Source organism: Mesoplodon densirostris, chromosome 3 (assembly GCF_025265405.1).
Source record: "Mesoplodon densirostris isolate mMesDen1 chromosome 3, mMesDen1 primary haplotype, whole genome shotgun sequence".
Classification (NCBI taxonomy): Eukaryota; Metazoa; Chordata; class Mammalia; order Artiodactyla; family Ziphiidae; genus Mesoplodon; species Mesoplodon densirostris.
This window is the reverse complement of record NC_082663.1, coordinates 34,660,714-34,677,431: the sequence shown is the minus strand read 5'-3', so window position 1 is coordinate 34,677,431 and position 16,718 is coordinate 34,660,714. Positions and strand designations below refer to the sequence as shown.

Below are 16,718 nucleotides of genomic sequence, written 5' to 3'. Positions count from 1 at the left end.
AGTTATTGTATTTTTCATCTCTTTTTGTTTGTTCTTTAAATCTTCTAGGTGTTTGTTCTTTAATTCTTCTACGTCTTTGTTGAACATTTCTTGCATCTTCTCGATCTTTGCTTCCATTCTTTTTCTGAGGTCCTGGATCATCTTCACTATCATTATTCTGAATTCTTTTTCTGGAAAGTTATCTATCTCCACTTTATTTTTTTTTCTGGGGTTTTATCTTGTTCTTTCATCTTGTACAAAGCCCTCTGCCTTTTCATTTTGTCTGTCTTTCTGTGAATGTGGTTTTCCTTCCACAGGCTGCAGAATTGTGGTTCTTCTTCCTTCTGCTGTGTGCCCTCTTACCATCTTGGTTTCTTTCCTGATTTTGATGGAATATTAATTCTCCACTAGGTCCTTAAGAAAGCGTGTTTAGAAGCTAAAGTTTTGGAGACTTTGTCTTTGTTAAAAAATGTCTAAATTCTATTATAACCATTGATTATTTGGGTATAGCATTCAAAATTGAAAGGTAATCACTTAAAATTTTTTTCTTATTTTTAAAAACAGAAACTACATGCTCATGAACCAAAATTTTAAAGGTTCAAGAGATTATAGAGAAGTGTGTCTAACATGAGGGTGGTTTTTGGTATGATGCAACTGTTCTGTATCTGATTATAATGGTGATTACACCAATTTCTACGTCTTAAAATCCATAGAACTGCACACCAAAAGAAACAAGTTCAATTTGTATGTATGATAGTTTAAAAAATGAAAAGTAAATTAAGAGAATTTAAAAGTACAAAAAGGTAGAGAGGGCTTCCCGCGTGGAGCAGTGGTTAAGAACCTGCCTGCCAACGCAAGGGACATGGGTTCGGGCCCTGGTCTGGGAAGATCCCACATGCTGCGAAGCAGCTAAGCCCGTGCGCCACAGCTACTGAGCCTGCGCTCTAGAGCCCACGAGCCATAACTACTGAAACCCGCATGCCTAGAGCCCATGCTCTGCAACAAGAGAAGCCACGGCAATGAGATGCCCGTGCACCGCAATGCTGCAACTGGAGAAAAGCCTACATACAGCTACAAAGTCCCTGCACAGCGCCCCCCCCCCAAAAAAAAAAAAAGGTAGAGAGCAAAAAGAAGTTTCTTTCTTTCTCCCTTAGCCTTCCAGCTTTAAACATCTAAACGTTCAGGGGTAAATCAGGCAGAATTGAAAGGAACTTGACATATATTCACTATTATGTATAAAATAGATAACTGATGAGAACCTACTGTATAGCACAGGGAATAGTACTCAATGTTCTGTGGTGACCTAAATCGTAAGGAAATGCAAAAAACAGGGGATTTATGTATACCTATAGCTGATTCACTTTAATGTACAGCAGAAACTAGCACAACATTGTAAAGCAGCTATACACCAGTTAAAAATTTAAAAAAAAAGGAACTTGGAACTGCGCAAGTATTTTTGGAGAATGCTAAGATTACTACTCTTAGAATAGTTCTAAATATGTTATTAATCAAACCTGGCGCTAATTTATTTAAATTATTTCTCCTACAGTTGGCAAACATGAATTGACTGGGCATAAAGTTGCTGTGAAGATACTCAATCGACAGAAGATTCGAAGCCTTGATGTAGTAGGAAAAATCCGCAGAGAAATTCAGAACCTCAAGCTTTTCAGGCATCCTCATATAATTAAACTGTAAGATCTGATTATATTAAATATAGTCATATCATTTTTTCATCATTTTTGTTAACCTTCTTAATCTGACAAATGAGAAAGATGAGTGACATTGGTTTGGTCTGTTCCTGAGGGTTTTCAAATTTCTTCCTGTTCATGTATTTATCTAACCCCATTCATGGTCACTTAAGCCTAAGTTCACATTTTGCCCTTGTGATGATCAGATGTTATCTTTCTCATTTTTGGGACTGATGCCGTTCTGATAAGTTTCAGTGCCCCTATTGCTGTAGAACCAACAATGATTTGCTAGTAAAAACTCCTGCCCTCCAAATTTCCACATGATATCAGCTAGCCTCACTAGAGACAATAAAGTAGGGTCTCCACTTCCCCACACTGCTTATATCTGATAAAACAAGTAACAAATAATATATTTTCAGGAATCCAAATCCAAATCCAAATAATAGAATTTCAGGAATCTAAATTTCAAAAGGCAGTAATATTACTGTTGTTTTACAGCTGACAATTGTAGGATCTACAGTTAACTTATTTACTACTCAGCTTTATTATGCAGGCTATAAATTAAAACCATTTAGGCTTTTGTATTGAACTGGTGACTCAAAATTTGTTTCACTCTCACCTCTTCTCATTTGTTGAGGTGCCATGGTTTTAAATACCATCCTTATGCTGACAGCCCTTAATACACATCTCCTGCTTTGAAACCTGTTCCCTGAATATGCACACTGCCTATTTTACATCTCCATTTGGGTGACCATGAGGCATGTGAAACTCGATCTGGCCCAAACTGAACCCTTTATTACCCTCTCATGCCTGGTCTTCCTGGTCTTTTCACCATCTCAGTTAATATCAGTTTCTCAGGGCAGAAACTTAGGAACTATCCTTAACTTTCCTATTTCTCTCACTTCCCAACCTCCATTCCATCTCTTCCTTCAAAAACTAAGATCTCATTCTAGTTCCTTCATTATCGTTAACCCAGTGTGGGCCCCCTTCATCTTTCTCATGGACTACTGCAGTAGCCACCTGCTTCCACCCTACTGCCCAGTCAGTTCTTCACATTGCTGCCATCAATTAAAGTTACCCTTTTACTTGGCCAGATCATGTGACTGCTTTGCTTAAAACCTTCAATAGCTTTCTTTCTCCCATAGAGTAAAAGCCAAAGCTTCATCATGGCTTTTAAGGTTCTGTGTTCTCTGCTGTCCAGTTACCTCTTTGACCCCACATCCTGTTTCTCTCTCCCAGCTCACTCTGCTCTAGCCTTCCTACCATTGCTCAAATGCGCCAGGCAGGTTTCCCCCTGGGGGCCTTTGCACTTGCTGTTCCCTCTGCCTGGTTCACCTTCTTCCTAGGTAATGGCATAGTTTGTTCCCTGATTTCCATTAGGCTCTGCTTAAATGTTACTTTATCAGAGAGGCCTTCCTTGAATACCCTGTATGAAAGATTTCCCTTAGTTTTGCTTTGATTCTCTTCATAGCATGTTCCACCACCTGAGATACTGTTTTTTATTTAGTGTCTGTTTCTTGGCTTCTGGAAAATAAACTCCATGAGAGCAGAGAATTTGTTTTGTTCCCTGCAGTTTTCCCAGCATCTAGCACAGTGCCTGGTGTATTATAGGTGCTTAGTAAACACTTATTGAATGAATGAATATACATGTTTTAATACTGGTAGATAATGTTTTCTCTCACCAGGTACCAGGTCATCAGTACACCATCTGATATTTTCATGGTGATGGAATATGTCTCAGGAGGAGAGCTATTTGATTATATCTGTAAAAACGGAAGGGTAAGCAGTTCTGATTTAATCCTGTATATATTTTGTAATTCCCCTGATCCCTTACTAGCATCAAAATATCAGAAAGCAATCCTGTTAAGAAGTCTATTTAATAACCAGCTCCCTTAGTCATGTATTTGCCTAGAATCATAGACTATTTAGAGCTAAGAAGCATCTTAAAGATTATCTCCTTAGCCTACTTACACAGATACGGAAACCAAGACTCACAGTTTATTTATTTTTTTAAAAAATAATTTATTTATTTACTTTTGGCTGCATTGGGTTTTCATTGCTGCGCGTGGGCTTTCTCTAGTTGCAGCGAACGGGGGCTACCCTTCGTTGCGGTGTGTGGGCTTCTCATTGCGGTGGCTCCTCTTGTTGCAAAGCATGGGTTCTAGGTGCGTGGGCTTCTGTAGTTGTGACATTGCGGGCTCAGTAGTTGTGGCTCATGGGCTCTAGAGCTCAGGCTCAGTAGTTGTGGTGCATGGGCTTAGTTGCTCCGTGGCATGTGGGATCTTCCTGGACCAGGGATTGAACCCATGTCCCCTGCATTGGCAGGTGGATTCTTAACCACTGCTCCACCAGGGAAGTCCCTCAAAGTTTATTTATTTTTATTTATTTACTTTTTATATTTTGGTCACACTCTGTGGCATGTGGGATCTTAGTTCCCTGACCAGGGATCGAACCTGTGCCCACTGCATTGGAAGCGCAGAGTCTTAATCACTGGACCACCAGGGAAGTCCGAGACTCACAGTTTATATATATGCTCAAGGTCACATAATTTATTAATGACAGAATTGGATTGAGACTCCAGAACTCACAATCTTCAGACTTTGCTTCTGGGGCATACAAATACTTTTAATATATATCTTAAATTATGTATGTAATCCTTAAAAAAATATATTATTAAATACTTAAAGATCTAGGCCTTGCTAGTCAACCCTAGTCACATTTAAATTGCATTCATTTTTTGGTTTCAGAAATCTGATGTACCTGGAATAGTAAGAACAGGCTCCATGAAGGAGGTAGGAATTAGACTTAAAGAATTTAGAGTTGGAAGGAACTTTAGAAGACATTTTGAACAGTGTCTTAAGTTACAGATACAAAAACTGAACATTGCCCCCTGCGCATACTTTTTCTTACACCCAGCATATGTGGTATGCAAAAACCTCTTTCTGGAAGAGCCACATCAAGCACTGAGAAGCCATTTTTTTTCCCTCTCAATCTAACTTTCTTTATATCATTCACTCATTTGTTCTATGTAGCATATCTTTACTTTAATCAGAATCAAAATCATTAACCAAATTAATTTTGATTTTACCATTTCTTAACATGGTTCATTTCAATTTCAGGTATTCCATTTGTCTTTTCACTCCCCACTCCCCGCCCCCGCAATCCCGCACAAATATTCTGCCTAGAAAAATGGAAACAGACACAAATTGAATTGGTATCTTGCTTTCTTATCTTCTGTTTTTCATGTCTTGATCATTTTGCTTTACATTATGGGAATTTTCCTCAATTTTATCTGTTGCATATTAAAATTCCAGCTGTCATTTTTTCTTTCTTTCTTGTTTTCTGAAGTTGTCTTTCTTTAAATAGCCTATTTTTTTTGTTGTTCCACTGAGATAATAAATGTATCTGTCTGAGGATGACAATTAGTTTAAAATTTTTTTCTTCTTCTCTTCCCTGGATTGCTTCTGTACCTTCCCTGCTCCCTGTTTCCTGTTTTTTTTCTATTCATTTTATTGGTCTTTGTCTTTTGTGCATGACCCTTGCTCAGATACCTGGTGATTCTGGGTTGTCCACTCATATTTGAGAGTGAGGTTCTAAATGCCAAGCTCATGAGGATGGAACTTATTAATTGGTGGGCCTTCCCATAGGTTGAATAGGTACGGACCTGTTTGTTTTACTAGGAAACACCAAATGTTAACAATTACAAATATTTTTCCTTGGATCAGAAAGTTGCTCCAGAAGAAACCTTCCAGTTTCCTTGAGCGTGTTAGCTTAGCTGCCAGTGCTCTGCGAGCTAAATGGGGAAAGGCCCGCAAGCCTCACTGGTTAGTATGTTGACTTTCATTTTATCCCCGTGTTTTCCTTCTGGTGCCTCATTCCTACTCTGGTGTCCTTGAGCACAGAGCTGGTTCAGCCTTATTAAAGAGTAAATCGTGGGTCTTATTCCCCAGTAAGGGTGAGCTTAAAACTTCTTTCTTCCATCAGTTGTCCTGTTTTCAGTCCACTTTTCACTTCTACCTTCAGAAATTCCCAACACTTCCCATATCTAAGCCCTTCCAGGAGTCTGCGTGCAGATGAGTTTATCATTGATTTCCACCCCTGAAGGCTTATTAGACTTGAGCTTTCTGTGGTTGGCCAAGCCTTCATCACTGTTCATCTACTCTCTAGCTTAGTGACTCCTTTTGATTACTGCTGTCTCTTCTCTTGCTCTTTTGTCTTTATATGCTGTCATCTTAGTGATGTTTCAAGGAGTGGAGACAGAAGGTGCCATCTGCCATGCTTAAATGGAAATATGCTTTGACTCTTCTTTCTTTGTAGACTTCCCCTCCTTGATCCTTTGTACTCTATTTATTATTAGTAGAGTATAATTTTCATTTTTGTAGCCTATCTAGTTATTTTACCTCTTGTATTTTGCTTAATCAATTAAATTTTCCTCTCTTTCACATTTAGAACACATTCTTTTTTTCATTTAGTGTATTTGATATGAAGTCATATTAAAAAATGAACCTATATTCTAGAAATAAAGGTATTAGATAGCTAATGCATTATTACTTTCTCTAGAGGAAGGGTATCTCTGAGTGCTTTGATAGTTTTAGTTTTGCTTTCAAAAGAAATTACTGGTTCAAATTCCAGATTATCCATACCATTTAAGGTGTAGGAACCTGGTTTTAGAATGCTAATTTGTGACCTGTGTTTGAGAATTGCATATTAGAGTCCTTTGCCTAGAGAATTAATAGCTTATTTATTAAATATGACTTCTTGGGAGCAGGCATACCCAAGTAATGGTTTTCATTTATGGAAAAAACATCATAAAATAAGAAAATATGGATAAATGGACAGAGAAGTTTTTAAAGAATATTTTTTAAAATGTAATTACAGCATAAGATGTAATTTTTTCAGTAAGCATAATACAGATAAATGCTGTTATATTTTATATAACAAATGAATTAAGGTTTTTCTTTTGTTAAAATTAAAACATCTTTTATTTCAGGAGACATGATAACATGGTTGCTTGCTAATTCATTAATACTGCTTAAATGTTGCTTTCTCTTATAGTCCACAACAGTATTCCCCACCCCAGCATAACTCTTTGTGCCCTTATCCTGCTTTGTTTTTCTTCAAAACACTCTTACTCCTTATATTGATATTTATATGTTTATTGTCTGTTTTCTTTAACTAGATTAGGACCTTTTTAAAATTCATTGCTGTATCTTGAGTGTCTAAAACTGTGCATGGCACATTGAAGGTATTCAATAAATATTTGTTAAAGGAATCAAGGATTAAATGTTTGTAATTTAGAGGAGAAAACATGCCTACTTTCAGGTAGAAATTGAAATTATTTGAAATAGTGCATGAGATGAGGCGAAAGCAAGTTATTAGAGTGTAGTCAAGAGAGTGATAATATTAGGAAGTTGAGTTACTAATTTGGGTTCTAAGATCCTCCTAGCATTTCCGTTTAATGCTGCCTATATCTCCTCCCCGTTTCAAAAGTATCTCATGAGTGAGGTTCATTTGGAAGGTTTGTTGCATTTTCACAGTTTTATAGGTTGGAAAATTATAGGTAGAATAATTTCTTTTGAAAGACACACGTTTAAGTTGCCTCTCTACTTTTCTTAGCTGGATGAAAAAGAAAGTCGGCGTCTGTTCCAACAAATCCTTTCTGGTGTGGATTATTGTCACAGGCATATGGTAGTCCACAGAGATTTGAAACCTGAAAATGTCCTGCTTGATGCACACATGAATGCAAAGATTGCTGATTTTGGTAAGGAGATTTTTATAGTTTCATATATTCATTATGTTTAACAAACATCAGTAGGATTCTTCAGATAACTTTTGCTTTTATATAATAGACTGAGTCCCAAAGTAGCATATCCTCACCATTTGTCTATGAGCTAGAAAAAGGAGTAAAAATAAGGAATTCTCTTAGCTTTATGTCTTTGAAATTGACTTTTATGACATAGGCAAACAATTTAAATTGGCAGCATTAGCGACATCACTTGAAAAGAGACCATTATTTGTGAAGGACCATTATTTAACTATTTGCTAAATAGTGCTATCAATAGAACATACTGTTTCCAGTGTGTTCTTCTGATCAAGTATGGAGCAAGAGGAAAGAGACTGGGCTGGAGTTATTCAAACTTTGAAAGCCAGAAGGCAAACCATATGAACAAAATTATTTTTAAAAAAAGAAAGTAGGGCTTCCCTGGTGGCGCAGTGGTTGAGAGTCCACCTGCCGATGCAGGGGACACGGGTTCGTGCCCCGGTTTGGGAAGATCCCACATGCCGCGGAGCGGCTGGGCCCGTGAGCCATGGCCGCTGAGCCTGCGCGTCCGGAGCCTGTGCTCCGCAACGGGAGAGGCCACGACAGTGAGAGGCCCGCGTACCGCAAAAAAAAAAAAAAATGAAAGTAAAATATTTTAAATAGAAAAGCATAGTTTCAGCTTGAGGAAAATTTAATGAATTTATTTTTCCTTTATTTCTTATAAAAATTGCCATTGACATTATTAAACCTGAGATAAAAATGAATATCTACAAGTCCTTTTTTTTAGTTTCATTTCAAATCAGAGGAGATACTTATATTTTCTTAAGTTTTGTATATGTTTATATATTTTAATCTATAGAGATTCACTAAATAGTGCCCAACAGCTCTGAGCTACTGGGTTTTTTTTGGTAACTGACTAAATTATTTGCCTTTCTTATTCTTTAGTTGTCATTATTTTGTATACATTGTATTTTTGAGTTTTCTTTTTTTTTGGCCGCACTGCGCAGCTTGCGGGATCTTAGTTCCCCCACCAGGGATTGAACCCGGGCCGCAGCAGTGAAAGCACCGAGTCCTAACCACTGGACCACCAGGGAATTCCCGAGTTTTCTTTTTGTAGTAGAACTATGAAGGAACTTTGATATTAAAAATTATTATTATTATTTTTTAAAGAATCAGAATGGAGGTTAATAGAAACTTTGAATTTTAATTCTGTTCTACATTTTTTCTAGTAATTTATATATTAATAAAACTTAAACATGCCCAGTTTATTCTATTAAGCAAAATAACCAATAGCTTAATATGTACTCATTAAACTCCAACAATGCACTAACTTTATATGTTGAAACAGATTATAGATTTTATGGCATAAAGGCAAAATATTTGGGAACAATAAAGACTATAGGATTCTGTTGAAGCAAAGAACAAAATGATGATTTATCACTTTAATGCAAACTCAATTTTATTGTTTAATGGAGTTTTGTTTTTATTTTTGTTCTTGGGAAATCTTGAGCAGTGAATTTTGTGCATTTTCAGGTCTTTCAAACATGATGTCAGATGGCGAATTTTTAAGAACAAGTTGTGGCTCACCCAACTATGCTGCACCAGAAGTAATTTCAGGAAGGTAGTGTTTGCCACCTCCTCCCCGCCCAATATATTTGTAATTGTCTTCCTTTCCTAGACTTTGTTAGTCTATAGTGTAATATTCAATTCTAGTGGAAGGAATTTAAAGCTTATTCTTTTCTTATCCAGAAGGTATTCTATTTTAAGAATAAAACCTTATAAGTGAATAAGGATTAAGGACTCCATTTATCGAGGAGGATGTTGGTTTGCAAGTCAAAATTATATTAGTTAGATGAGAGTACTTTCGTTTTTTCCCTTGTGGAAGAAACTGAAGGTTTAAAACTAGCAAGTTTTAAAGGTGAGACATTAAAAACTTGAATAATACAGAAATATCTAGTAGGAAGAAATAGTGTACTGTTTGCTTAGATGAAGAATTAAAAGTGTAATGTGTAGCTTTACTTTTTCAAATTAGCTTTAGCTTTTATGATAAGGTGCCTTGGGGAATTGGACTGAAGTATTGATAAAATCCTCAGATTTTAGTTAATTTTCATTCTTTAAATCTTCTAGAGACTGAAATATTTTAAGAATTCTAATCTCTCAATTTACTAACCACCAGCATTGAGAACATGAGGATCTTAGTATAGGGCAGCTTTTCGGATAGTTTAGATGACAGGAAAATTTAATTTTTTGAAGAGTAACTGTTCTTCACTATACTACTGAAATTGAAAACAAAGAAGCTAAAGTTTGTTTACTAGTTTTTATAATTAACTTTTAATAACTTTTCATTCAAACCATGTTTCTTTGTTTGAATATCTTACATCCTGATTAATTTAGAATGCAGAAATAGAGTAGTATTTTCTTTCTATTTTCATAAGCTTGCTTGCCTAGACTGCTCAGAGAAATTATATTTGTGTTAAGGCATGGTTATGAGTAAGGCAGAAATATCTAATTTTAGATTTATCAAGGTTTATCATTACCTTTTTATATTAACTTAATGTTTAATTATTTCATGTGAGTTGTCTAATTATTTTGGGAAGAAAACAATTTAGGACCTGGATACTGGGGGCAGTGTTAATTAAATAAACAAAAAGAAATGTAATTGTGCATATATGTAAGGGCCATTACTGAAGTCTAATTTTCCCAGTTTGGATAAGGTCTTTCTGTGAGGTCTAGATGTATGGAAACTTTTACTTTCAAAATAGTATATATTGATCAGTTCAATAATTTATTTGACCAATTTAAAGAAATCCTTTCCCTGAAGCCAGACTTTGAATGGGTTATCTAATTAGTCAGTAGCTAGTTAAGTCAGTAGGTTACAGTGTATTGCAAATAAGAGTTTAAAATCTTCTTCGAATTAGTTAGCTGGGCTTCATTCTACAGCCTCAGGACCCTTTTACCTTGGTATGAGGTCTCGGGTTATTGTGGAGAGTGGGTTTAGAGTCCATCACTAAAGAGCATTCTCACTTGATGAAAGATCACTTAATATCTCCTCTGTAACCAAAAAACAATGGTTTTAAATTCAGTAATGATATGTTTGTTCAAAGTTTGGCCCTATTGATTGAGGACCCTTGTGAGGTAGTATGGAGAGAATTTTAGCTATAGTCTGTAACTTAAAAAAATTCTTAATTTTTGTTTTTAAAGATAATACTGATAGAATTAGTATAGAATCTGTACGTGTAGTACACAGCAGTGACTTATAGAAACCATATTCTGACTAATAATTATGAAGTATCTATATTTAAAATGATTAATTGATTTACTCTTTAAGTTACTAATGATTGTTTAATCCAATTGATATTTCCTGTTACAGATTGTATGCTGGTCCAGAGGTAGATATATGGAGCAGTGGGGTTATTCTCTATGCTTTATTGTGTGGAACACTTCCATTCGATGATGATCACGTGCCAACTCTTTTTAAGAAGATATGTGATGGGATCTTTTATACCCCTCAGTATTTAAACCCTTCTGTGATTAGCCTTTTGAAACATATGCTGCAGGTGGATCCCATGAAGAGAGCCACAATCAAAGATATCAGGTGATAAAGCAACTTGATTATCAGATCTAATAGTATCAGTGATATAAGTAAAAGAAAATTTTGCAGAACAATATGTACAATGTAATCCTGTTTTTATGTTAAAAATAGTGTATAGACTCATTTATTTTATTTTGATATTTAAGAACACATACTAACCTGGCTGCTTTAGGGAAGTAAGATTGGTAGGAGGAAGGGATTTCACTTTTTTGCTTTTGTTTCTTTATTTGTTTTGAAATTGTAGCAGTGAACATTATATTACTTTTTTTTTATTCCATACATCTACAAAGTTGCTTTAATGAGATTCTGAATACAGTATTTTTTATTAAAGTAAATGTGTATAATGTAACTAAAATAGAGGGGAATTCACTCTTAGCTAAGTATTGTAATAATATACTTGGGGTTCAGCAAGGAAAATATAATCTCTTCTAGGCATTTCAAACAGGATAATATCTGATCAGAAAAATAGGTGCTTACAAAATAAGGTGGAGGAGTTAAAGTCAGAAGTGGGGGAAGGGTGCTTTGACCCATCAGTTTTGTCACTCCTCACTAGTTCTTAGGACACCAGTAAGTTACTTTTTTTTTTTTAACATTTTTTTTAATTCAAACAGAAAGTCACAAAAATTATAATCATCCTCATCAGTTCACTCAGTCCTATGTAATTAATTTTTTTTATCTTGATCTTTTGTTAGCACTTTTATGAATTCATCAGTTTTCCATTAGAGTTCTGAAAATGCTTATTCATTCAGTTCAGCAGTATAGTCAGTTACCAGAAACCTGTACTTGTCAGTGTATTACTTTTTAATTTAAAAAAAGAGCTAATAAAAAATAAAAAGGACCCTGGTTAGGTATTAGATTTGGTAGTGATTCTTTAAGATTTTCTATAGTATGCTTCATGTTTGACTTTTACATATTCTCATGGGGACTAATATTTTTTCGTAGTAAATTTGTGTGTTGCTATTTGAGTTCTGATCTTATAAATTATTGTATTTTTTCCTTTTGTTCATCTCAGGGAATGAGAAAATTTTAATTCAATCAATGACATGTTTGTTTTTGTAGTAGTATACATTGAACTACATATGAAATTACTGTTTTGTAGGTAAAAAAGTCCATCAATTTTGCCAGTTGCATATGGTTCTACGGAATAGTTTAAATAAGGCAAAGGTGATGATGACAAATCTCCTTTTCAAATTTGGGCAGGTCATTTCTGATGAAGATTTTTTTAAAAACTGCAAACTTTGTTTCTTCTACCATCATTTTTCTTTCCTTTTTTTCCCTTATGGAAATTTCTCTTTTGGTCTTCTAATGGCTAGACAGCACACTTCTCTGAGATGGAGGGAGAAAGAAGAAATCAGACGTATATCTGGGAATAGTAAAGAAGAAAGCATTAGGATAATGAAGAAGAAAGAAAGATCATATGTACAACTTAAAGCTTGATTCCTAAAATAGATAACTAATAAGGACCTACTGTATAGCACAGGGAACTCTATTCAATACTATGTAATGACTTATATGGGAAAAGAATCTAAAAAAGTGGATATATGTATATGTATAACTGGGTTCACTGTGCTGTACAGCAGAAAGTAACACAACATTGTAAATCAACTATATTCCAATTTAAAAAAAAAGAAAAGAAAAAAGCTTCATGCCTTTCCATTTACTCCATATGCTGCAGACTAGCTAAAAAACAGACTGTGAGTGGCGGGGCATGACTTTACCACTAGAGGAGAAGGGCTAGTCATTCTGTAAAATTTATATTTCAGAATATCTTAGAGGTGCTTTTTCTTGTGTTTTACATGTTTTTTCCAATTTAAATGAAATATGTGATAATTGGAAAAGACTTAGAAAACACCAAAAAAATTAGAGAAGATAATTAAAGTGATTTTTAATTCCATTATGCAGAATATAATCATTGTTCTTTTGGGTGTTTTCCTCTCTTAATGTTTTTAGTTTTAGCATATTTTTTTTACATAGTTCAAGTCAAAAATATCCTTTTACATATGAAGTTAGGAAATCCTCAGTTCCTTCATTAAAATAAGGGGATATTATCTTCACAGAGTTGTTTGAAAATGAGGTGAGATAATATATATGAAGTGTTTAGCCTAAAATCTACCACATAGTAAGCACTCAATGAATAATAGTTGTCTATTTTTGTTGTTGTTATATATTTTGTCACTTAACATTATATCCAAAGAGTATTATAATGAATCCACAGACTAATTTTGTTCTCTTTCTGAGCTGGAAATAACATGGTCTTTGCCATTGCCATTTGTTCCAAAACTTTAAAGTGTAGACACTTTGTTTCTGGTTGCTCCAGCAGTGTTTTCTCCCTCTTAAAATCAGAGGAAGGCTGAAGAATTTCCCTTAACATATACAATGAAATGTGAGCCAGAAGAGGAAAATCTCAGTTTTAAAAAAATGATAGGGCTTCCCTGGTGGCGCAGTGGTTGAGAGTCTGCCTGCCGATACAGGGGACACGGGTTCATGCCCCGGTCTGGGAGGATCCCACATGCCACGGAGCGGCTGGGCCCGTGAGCCATGGCTGCTGAGCCTGCGCGTCCGGAGCCTGTGCTCCGCAACGGGAGAGGCCACAACAGTGAGAGGCCCACGTACCACAAAAAAAAAAAAAAAAAAGATAATACAGTATGAGTATAAATATAAATGAATTCATATCCTAAACTCCCCCAAACTGTTACTTTCAGTCTCATCTCTCCTTGAAGTCCTTCTGACCCCTGCCATTTTCTCTCAGGGAACATGAATGGTTTAAACAGGACCTTCCAAAATATCTCTTTCCTGAGGATCCATCATATAGTTCAACCATGATTGATGATGAAGCCTTAAAAGAAGTATGTGAAAAATTTGAATGCTCAGAAGAGGAGGTTCTCAGCTGCCTTTATAACAGAAATCATCAGGACCCTTTGGCAGTTGCCTACCACCTCATAATAGATAACAGGAGAATAATGAATGAGGCCAAAGATTTTTACTTGGCAACAAGCCCACCTGATTCTTTTCTTGATGATCACCACTTGACCCGGCCCCATCCTGAAAGAGTACCATTCTTGGTTGCTGAAACACCAAGGGCACGCCATACCCTCGATGAATTAAATCCACAGAAATCCAAACACCAAGGTGTAAGGAAAGCAAAATGGCATTTGGGAATTAGAAGTCAAAGTCGACCAAATGATATCATGGCAGAAGTTTGTAGAGCAATTAAACAACTGGATTATGAATGGAAGGTAAGAAAGAAAGAACATTCTGATTATTAGCACATTTGACAAACCTGCAGTCTATATAATGTTTTATAGAAGAATTCCTTTTGACTTTGTTTTTCTCCATACCATATGCTAGGTTGTAAACCCATATTATTTGCGTGTTCGAAGGAAGAATCCTGTGACAAGTACATTCTCCAAAATGAGTCTACAGTTATACCAAGTGGACAGTAGAACATACTTATTGGATTTCCGTAGTATTGATGGTAAGTACATCACACAGAACAACATAGATGACATATTAGACCTTTTTACCTAATTTGGCATTTTAGTAAATCTTTGATTCTTTTGAAGCTTCTTGAATTGTTCCTAGTAATTCAATAGCAGAAGAACATAGAATATAGGATTTTGTGCCTTTGTTGACGTGAACATTTGTGTATCTTGTGAATAGTTTATTGTCCTTTTAAGATTATCTTCTAAAATCCTTAAAGCCTGATACAGCCTGATCCTAAAGTGATAGTTTCTGCTACATTTCTGTTTTTTGTAGTTCATTTTGGTAAGGTAAAATGTTTTATTTAGAATAAATGTTGACTTCTAGTAAATGGTGCAAGATCATACCATGGTTTGAAATGTACGTTAATTCAGATCTCCCATGCACATACACTCTTTTTTTTTTTTTTTTTTTGCGGTACGCGGGCCTCTCACTGCTGTGGGCTCTCCCATCACGGAGCACACAGGCTCTGGACGCGCAGGCTCAGCGGCCATGGCCCACGGGCCTAGCCGCTCCGCAGCATGTGGGATCTTCCCGGGCCGGGGCACGAACCCGTGTCCCCTGCATCGGCAGGCGGACTCTCAACCACTGCACCACCGGGGAAGCCCTGACTCTTAAAACTAATTTACCTTATCTACTAAAAAGCCTGATGGAACACACTTGACTCATAATTCAAATAAATATCAATAATAATTCTACCCCAGCATTATGAAAGACTATAGCTGTGTATGTGTGTGTGTGTGTGTGTGTGTGTGTGTGTGTGTGTGTATATATAAATGTTCTCTCACAAACAGAAACTTTTTTTAAAAAATTAATTAATTATTTTTGGCTGCATTGGGTCTTCGTTGCTGCACGCGGGCTTTCTCTAGCTGCAGCAAGCAGGGGCTACTCTTCATTGTGGTGCGCGGGATTCTCACTGCGGTGGCTTCTCTTTTTGTGGAGCACGGGCTCTATGAGTGCTGGCTTCAGTAGTTGTGGCACATGGGCTCAGTAGCTGTGGCTCACGGGCTCTAGAGCACAGGCTCAGTAGTTGTGGCAACGGGCTCAGTAGTTGTGGCTCATGGGCTCTAGACAGCAGGCTCAGTAGTTGTGGTGCACGGGCTTAGTTGCTCCGCAGCATGTGGGATCTTCCAGACCAGGGCCCGAACCTGTGTCCCCTGCATTGGCAGGTGGGTTCTCAACCACTGTGCCACCAGGAAAGGTCCCCAGAACCTTTAATTAAGTAGAAGTTTATGGCAATTCTTCATTGGCCAAATCAATTGAATTAAGATATGTTGCCACTTTTGTTCATTTAAGATTATATGGAATTATTAGATGAGATTTACCTGTGAATTTTTTGTCTTCTTTGTAAACTCAAAGATAGTGCCTACATAGTATCAGAAAGACACAGTTTTGAGCTATGATATGTTGGCTAAACCTGTTTGTCTATGTCTAGATGGTATTTTTCTTCTAACACTTACTAATGCAGTCTGAGATACAGAATGGGTTTTATTTTTTTCCGTTGTATTTGGATTAAATTCATGAACCTTGGGGCTTCTCTGGTGGCACAGTGGTTGAGAGTCCGCCTGCCGATGCAGGGGACAGGGGTTCGTGCCCTGGTCCGGGAGGATCCCACATGCCGTGGAGCGGCTGGGCCTGTGGGCCATGGCCGCTGAGCCTGCGCGTCCGGAGCCTGTGCTCTGCAGCAGGAGAGGCCACAACAGTGAGAGGTCCGTGTACCGCAAAAAAAAAAAAAAAATTCATGAACCTTAGGTTTATTAGTACCTGGGTTTACCAATTGAACGGACATTTACTGTTTTTATATTGTGTTCCCAACTTAGGTTTTCCTTGATTTTTGTTCATTGGAATTGTTGTTCTTTTATAAGATCTTAAATCAAATATGAAGACAAAGTGGGAGAATGAAGAGCACCACAATGAGAGTTAGGAGGCTTGGGTTCTAGATTTACCTCTCTCTTCATTTGTCACTTAAGTCTTAAGGGGTTTATGTTTTCTTATCAATAAAACGAGGAGTTAGATGAGATGATTTCCAGGATTCAAATTTTAAGTGCATTTATTCTATGATTTTAATATGGAAAGATTGACTTTTATTGCTAGGGAATGATGTTTATTAAGCCTCATTATTAGTTTATTGGGCTCTCTTAATCCTGGATTGCAAGACTGATGAGTAGCCAAATATGTACCCAATCTTAGTAAGTCATTAGGGGAATACATTGCTGTG

General features: G+C 36.5%; 1 protein-coding gene across 1 annotated transcript in view; it reads left to right on the top strand.

The window, feature by feature from the left end:
* PRKAA1 (protein kinase AMP-activated catalytic subunit alpha 1) overlaps positions 1-16,718 on the top strand; it is a 42,328-nt gene that overhangs the window by 25,180 nt on the left and 430 nt on the right. The window contains exons 2-8 of the mRNA XM_060092842.1: positions 1,529-1,670; positions 3,353-3,446; positions 7,284-7,428; positions 8,962-9,049; positions 10,799-11,023; positions 13,770-14,256; positions 14,369-14,495. Coding sequence (XP_059948825.1) covers positions 1,529-1,670; positions 3,353-3,446; positions 7,284-7,428; positions 8,962-9,049; positions 10,799-11,023; positions 13,770-14,256; positions 14,369-14,495 — 1,308 coding nt within the window. The remainder of the gene's footprint in view (positions 1-1,528; positions 1,671-3,352; positions 3,447-7,283; positions 7,429-8,961; positions 9,050-10,798; positions 11,024-13,769; positions 14,257-14,368; positions 14,496-16,718) is intronic.